This window comes from Convolutriloba macropyga, chromosome 8 (assembly GCF_964194025.1).
Source record: "Convolutriloba macropyga chromosome 8, txConMacr16.3, whole genome shotgun sequence".
Taxonomy (NCBI): Eukaryota; Metazoa; Xenacoelomorpha; order Acoela; family Convolutidae; genus Convolutriloba; species Convolutriloba macropyga.
The window spans coordinates 57046526-57054036 of record NC_134475.1 but is presented as its reverse complement, the minus strand read 5'-3'; the positions used below and the strand labels follow the sequence as shown (position 1 = coordinate 57054036).

General features: G+C 33.4%; 1 protein-coding gene across 1 annotated transcript in view; it reads left to right on the top strand.

The window, feature by feature from the left end:
- Positions 1-1126: 1126 nt before the first annotated feature.
- The window catches only part of LOC142344213 (uncharacterized), a 100829-nt gene continuing 94444 nt past the window's right edge, over positions 1127-7511 (top strand). The window contains exons 1-2 of the mRNA XM_075395763.1: positions 1127-1411; positions 1743-1785. Coding sequence (XP_075251878.1) covers positions 1213-1411; positions 1743-1785 — 242 coding nt within the window. The 5' untranslated portion in view covers positions 1127-1212. The remainder of the gene's footprint in view (positions 1412-1742; positions 1786-7511) is intronic.

The window sequence follows — 7511 nt, the reverse complement described above, 5'->3', positions numbered from 1 at the left end:
TGGTCAACCCGGGTCATTTTCGGAGCTCTTTTTGTAGACACTCATTTTTATTGTTAACAATTGGCCTATCTGCACAATACGCCAAAAAGCATTTATTATTCTGCACCTAAGTTCCAGCAAACATTCATTTTTTGCTTCCGATCTCTTAGGTATATTTTTAATGACCTATAAAACTTAGATTTGTTAATGGATTGAAACCATCCCAAAAACTGAGTGAAACTATTCACTTGAAGTGTCAAAAAGCAGTATAGATTAAAGTAGAGAAGCCGCCAGGGTAAAATTTGATCGTTTACTAAAACTTCGAGTCTGAGGACACTAAGTTAAGGATAAAAATTTAGGCTTTAACTTCTTTGAATCCAAGTTCAGTCTTTCAAACTAAAAATTTTTTTTGACACTTTAATCAAACCGCTGTAATTAATTGGCTGCTTCGCTATCGGAGACAGAGATGTTCGGTTTGTTTCGTCTCCTGAATATTTTTAAGAAGAAAATTTTTCTTTCGCTAATCTGCAAAATTGTACTCTTTTGCATAATTTCAATAAAAAATTCAACTCTCTCGTACCCTTTGTTTCTCTAGATACGTTAGAAAAAATCTTAGCCCCCGAACCTCGTGCCCAACACTCAATAGCAAGCGTCCTCGTGTCAGGGCACTCAGTCCCTCTGACGACTAAGGTTTTATTCTAACATATAATTAAGCTATTTCTGTACTTGACCGAAAAGTCTAATAACTCAAATATCAAATGACAACAGTTTTTGTGGCCTTAAGCCAAATTGATGGACGTAAAAGGCGTGTACATCTACAAACAAAATAACGAAAATATTGGCCCGTTAGTTAAGTGTTCTATTCATGTTTGTATATATGAGACTACTAATTTTATTGCATTCAGTTTTTAATGGATTGGATTGGTAGGCCCAGGCCGAGTGAAGCCATTAATAACGAGTGTCGAAAGCAGTAGTCTGATAAACCTAATCTGCAGACGTACATGACAAAAAAGGTACGATAACTCGACTATCCAATAATATCACGCGCAGTCATATTAACGGACACAGTAGTCATGTACATAGTTTAATGTTTAATTTACGTCCATTTCTTGAGATCCTCTCGTATTTCAAATTTAGAAGTCACCTATGTTTGCGCAGTTTTTGAGTAGACCATTTTTGCATTTTTTTAGGATAACCGACAATCCTTTTCACTGGTCGAATATTTAACTACATATGACGGCGATAATTCTTAAAAATTTGTTATTTGGTATGTCAAATAGTGACATTTTAAGAATTTTTGTTGTCTTCACCTTCTTGATATTGGTTCAAATTGGATACGTTCATGCCGGTGTGAACAAAAGCACCCATTCAAATCACACAAACCCTGCAAATTCAGAGCAATGGGGAGGACTGGCATCTTACGACGACTCAGGAAATTGAGCAAATCTAGGAAAGAAATAAAGATAACGCTTTATTATTGACATATTTCGCTATTGTATGGTATATTTTTGTGCATAAAAGCCTGCGGGTTAGTGTGGTTTCAGAGTTTGGTGAAATTTATTTGATCTTGGGAGCTCTATGTTTTGTTGGTTTCTCAAATCTTGACTTCTGAACAAAGTCAAAAAGATAAATCTGGGATGTGATTTATATTTATAACACTGAAAAACATTTTTAATATAAATATAACACTGAGAAAGTATAGATTGCTTGTTTTAATGAAATCATTATGTAAATTAGACTTTTTTGCTCGCTTTACTGAACAGTTATGAAATGTGGTGGCTGCCGGATGAACCTTTTATCTCAAAGGCAAGTTTGTATTTATTCCTGACAATCTGTGCAATAATTATGTTTTCCTAAAAAATCTGAAAACATGATTTGGTCCTCATTTGTTACGAAATCAGGAGAAGTATTTTTCCGTTGTGTTAATATTTAGCTGACTAGTTGGAATGAGTGACTCTGATGAGCTTATTTAGACCGTAAATTGAAGACACTCATCAAAATTTTAAAGCACGAGAAATCGTTGCCTGCATAGGAAACCTGCAATTCAGATTAGGAAAAAGATGACACCATTTAGGAGCCAGCGCTAACTTTTTTTACCAACAGACTTCAAACACTATTGCGCTAACTTGTGGAGTATTGAGACAAAGGCATTGTAAGGTTTAATACCAACAAGGAGGCTCGTTAATGTGCGTTCGCACGAAATGTTCCGACCCGAGCTCATCTTTTTTTTACTTAATTGTCAATCAAATGAAGAGATAATCAAAAACAGATGTTTGAGTTTAAAAAAACGTTACACACCCAAACTATTCAGTGAATTACATAATGCGATACCTCATTGGAGCTCTCACGACATCTAACATTAATAAGACTACGAGACGAAAAAAAAACAAACAAAAAAGCAAGCAAAAACAGAAAACATTTTTTACGACAAAATCTAAATTTCTAAATTTAAAAGCATCTAGTAATAAAATCAAATTACAATCAGACAAAACCCTCTCCACGCATATTTGCTTTTTCTTAATTACAAAGCAGATGGGACTTGTTTTAAATGAGACTAGGTAACAAGACCACAAAAAGAAAAAAATGAGGCGAAGCTCAAAAAAAATTTAACATTTTTTCAACCAAATAAATTCAAACGTATTAAAAACAAGTAGCTTTTAACAAAAAATTTTAGATAAGTTTGTTTACTAAAACGTCATTAGGAGAGCAAGAAGACCTGTCTTGAGTTAGACCAAGACATAAAGAGGGACTAAATGTGCAGAATAACTAAAAAAAATATCAAACATTTTAAGCTTTTATCTGATTATTATGATTTTTAATTTCAATTGATATTTATCATACTTCATTTAAAATTATACTTAATGTTTAAATTTTTTACCGAGGCCTCATTTTATTATCATAGGGATATGTTATTACACGAATTTGATGAAAGAAGACAAAAAGAAAAACGAAAATTGACCACTCACAAAATATGAAAAGGCATATTGTCCGAAAAATAAAACAACAGTTACGATAACAAAATAAATAGTAACATTTAAGTTTGAATTACAAGCAAGCGATTGAGGCCTCTCAGTGATGAGAATAAGTTACAATTCAACAAAAAAACATAAAAAAGTGAAAAGTTTGAAAAGCAAATCGAAAACAACTATCAGAATCTTCAAGACTTTTAACTATACAATGACTGCATTGAATATGTTAATTCAATCATCAATTAGAAGCTTTTGCGAACTCTCATCATTTAGAAAAAATTTTACGATGACATACAAAATTTAAAGAAACAGGCGAAAACGTCAAATTCAAAAAAAAACAGTGAGAAAAGTGTCCAAGCCATTAAAAATGGAACCATTCAGTAGAAATTTTTCTATTCTCGATTAATTTTTTCACAAAAATGGGACTGGTGTTGTAACAAAATGTCTTTTTAAAAACCACAAAATTTTGGGAAAATCATTAAACTCAAAGCCATTAAATTAATTAGCTTTCAACGCAACATAAAAAAAAATGCTAAACTCTGCAGCTTGCTTCTGATGGGAAGGCAATGATATATGTTACTCCTTGGTCATCAATAAGTCTTATGACTATGAAAACGACAACAAACACGTGCAAAAACAAACAAATTCGTTAGAAAAAAAGCGGGAAGAAATGGTCGAAGCCATTTAAACCATAAGTTTTCTCTGAAATTTTTATCGATGATCAATTGAACTCCTTCTCCTAAAGATTTCAAAAGGAAACAAAAATGTGAATAGATATTCCTTTTTGTTTAAATTATGAAAACTCCTGGCTTCGAAGTCATGAAACCATTAATTAAAATATAAAACTGCTAACCAATTTAATTGTGGTTGCGCTAGAAAAGTAAGTGCTCATGTACTTATTGAGACTGACCTGCAAGAACACAGAAATAAGTTCAACATCGGTTAATGTTAAAAAAATTGTTTTTTGAAGTGTTAACTGCCGTTAGCTGTCCACTCAAAGCACTAGATCGGTTTAATTGCTGCTCAAAAGGGAAGCTATTTCAGTTTTTGTCAATGAGACTGCCATAGTACTTAGAAATTTTAAAATCTCAAAAAAATCAAAATTTCATTAAAAATTACGAAAAATCAGAGTTGAAGCCATAAAAAATATGAGTAATAACCTCAAAACGAATTGATTCTTCATTGGGAATCATATGACTGTAAATGAGTTTTGTCCATAGTAGAATCTTGATATGAAAAGTGACTAGCTTCTAAGTGACTTGAAGTAAAACACAAAAATTTGAAAATGTTTTTAAAAAAGAGCTCTCAATTGAAATGTGATTTTTTTAATAGTAAAATTCCATCTGACACCATGACTCGCCCTTTTATTGACTTTGGTCTGTTAGGAACACAAAATTATTTAATTTTGAAGTGTAAATGTGATTTTTATGTAATATTTTATTAGAAAAGACTCATAATTTGAACGAAGTTCCCCTAAAAGTGGACAAAATCATGTCATATCAGTGTTCAAACAAAATTTTGAACCTCAATAACTCCTCGAAAAAAACGGAATTAAAAAAATCTTTTTCATTCCATATTCTGCGATGGACGGGCTTTTTATTGATACCACTCACATTTTTCTGCGATGAATATATCGATAGGCCAAAATTGACTGAACATAAAAAACCCATTTGAGTATAGTTCCCCCCCCCCACAAGTGGGTTCGGAACAATTATAAATTTTTATGGTATAATTTACAATAGCAATTAGTTTAATCGTTCCTGTGTCCTTATATTCCAAACTCTGAGGCCATTTCTACTATTAGTTGTTCGGGGAGCGTCTTGTTATGAGTGTGAAAAAGGCTGACAATTTTTATTCGTCATTCTGTTTTCTGTCTGAATATCAACGCACGTGCTATACTTTTTTAGATGCCAACCCGGATTTAATCTCACCGATGGATCATAGTAAATTCATGAAAACTTCATCCATGGCTCATCGATGGTTCATTACCACTTTTTCTCTGATCATAGAAAATTCATCGATGGGAAATCACTGATCATTGAAAAAAAGTAGAACCTGATCTTGAGTCTATTCTCAAATCAAAACAGGAAAAATGCAAGATGTAAATGTGCACATACATCGCGCATCCGCAAATAGCAAACATATATAACAGTACATCGAACATCGAATGAAAACATAAATGAGACTTGCTGTTTTTTCTTCAAGATTTTTTTCAGTTTTCTTCTCAAATGGCATCTTTGCTCATCAATTGCGAATCAACAAGTGGCATCAACTTCTGTTTCGCACCACAGCAACATGGACAATCCATCCAGGAGACTCCTCGTTTAGCAAAACTACGTTAAAAAGACACTCATTTTTGGTCTGCTTTTGCAATTTTGATTTTTCAGAAAAAAAGTGTTTTTCAATCAGACCGAGGAGTTTTTCATACCTAGCCAAATTTTAAGTCTATATTTTGCTACTAGTAAGGACAAGTATTGTTGCTTTGATAACCGATTACACCAATCGGTTGCTTCAATGAAGTCCAGGTGGAATAGAAAGAAGTAAGCGATCGTTTTTAATGATAAATCACCATGCTAAATCGTCCAAAAAAAACTAAAATTCAATGTGAATCGGTCTTTTTGAATCACCGATTAAGTAAAACAGTCAAAATTGTTGAAATGCTATATCTAGTTGAAAAAATGAATTAAATTATTCTTTCGCACTTTTCACTTAAATGGAAATGGTTATTTTTGGAGCTGATGTGCAAATTACGTTTTGGATCAATCATGTGAGATTTTCGAAATTATCAGTTTCATGCAAAATCTTAGATGGAGATAACCCTAATCGAGACCTGGAAATATTAAAATACCGTCCTCGACAGATTTAAGGTATGAAAAGACTGTCCTCGACAGATATTGGATTTGAAAACAATTTGTCTGGACCTAATGTGATGTCCTGGACTTTGGCTGGAACTAAAACAACCGTCCTAGAATTTGACTGGAACTAAAACATACGTCCTGGAAATTGGCTGGACAATAAAGGTGTTCTGGAATTTGACTGGTCAATAAAAGTGTTCTGGAATTTGGATGGACAATATATCATGGAATTACACTCGCGACCGTTATATTGACTTGTTTAATTGCTCTCAAACGAAGTTTGTAGCAATTATATTAGTCCTGTCGGTCTTTTTTTAATGCGATTTTTCGCTTGACCAAATTTTCGTCTGACGCTTTTGACTTTTCGTCCTCAAAAACGGGATAAACAGGTAGCGCCCTGCGGGCATTAGGTGCTCTTAGAGCCTTTAAGCTCTGTTTCAGCTCAAACAGTTTTGGAGTCTTATACTTATGGTGTGAACAGCGGTTCTTAGAGGTTGAAGACCCCCCCACCCCCCCCCCCCCCCACTGCTGACCCCCCCACTATTGCCCCCCACCGCCCTGTTGCCCCCCACCCCCCACCCGACTGTCGCCACCCCCATCGGCACCCCCGTTCACCCTCTCCCCCACCCGTGGCTAGCTACTGACGAACAACCGCTAGCTAAAAACGCAAATTTATACTAATTTTCACAATTTTTTTTAAGATTTTCGAAAATTTTTGTCAGGTTTTTAAGTTTTTTCAGCCCTAGAAGCCCTAGGTGTCAAGGAATCCACTCTAGGATTTGATAATAGGTTATTGAATAGTTTCTAGTGGTAATAGAATGGTTTCAACATTTCAACACTGCGAATTTTTTGCATTTTTTTGATAAATTTTGCAAATTTTTTCAATGTTTTTGAAAGTTTTTGTCGTTTTTTTAGGTTTATCCAGCCTCAAGAGCCAAGGAACTTCCTCGAGGGTTTAATAATAGGTTACTTTGTAGTTTCTAGAAGTAATGGAATCATTTTCAAGATTTAAACATCACGAATTTTAGCATTTTTTTGACAAAAATTATTATATTTTAAAAATTTTTTGACATATATTTTCATTATTCAAGATTTTTCAGCCTCAGGGTTCAGAAAACCTCCTGAAGAGTTTGATAATACGCTGCATAGTTTCTAGTGGTAATAAAATGTTTTTCAACATTTGAACATCACGATTTTTAGCAATTGTTGGATAAAACTTGGATAAAAATAAAAAAATTTTTTTTTTCAAATTTTTCAAAATTTGTCATTATCTAAGTTCTTCCAGCCCCAAGAAACCTCGTATAGGCTTTGATAATAGGTTACTGAACAATTTTAATTGAGATAGAATAGTTTTGAACTTTTTAATATCACAAATTTTATCGATTTTTTAATACAACTTATGATTTTTTCAATTTTTTTTTTGAAATTTTTGTCATTTTATTTGCAGTTTTTGAGTCCTTTTTTGAGTTTAACGATTAATACTGGCCAACGAAGCTTTTTAAGTCTTGCAGATGGGTTACATGACAAAAATCCAGAGGCAGAAAATGTTCTTTGAACATTTTCGTCACTGCGAAATGTGGAAAATTTTCTTCTGAATTTTGCACTTTCAGTTTTTTATATGATTTAGTTACTAACAAGGCTAGAATCTCATGGAAAAAATTTCTAGCTCTCTCTCTTTCTCTGTGTGTGTGTGTTGGTTGGCGTTTCT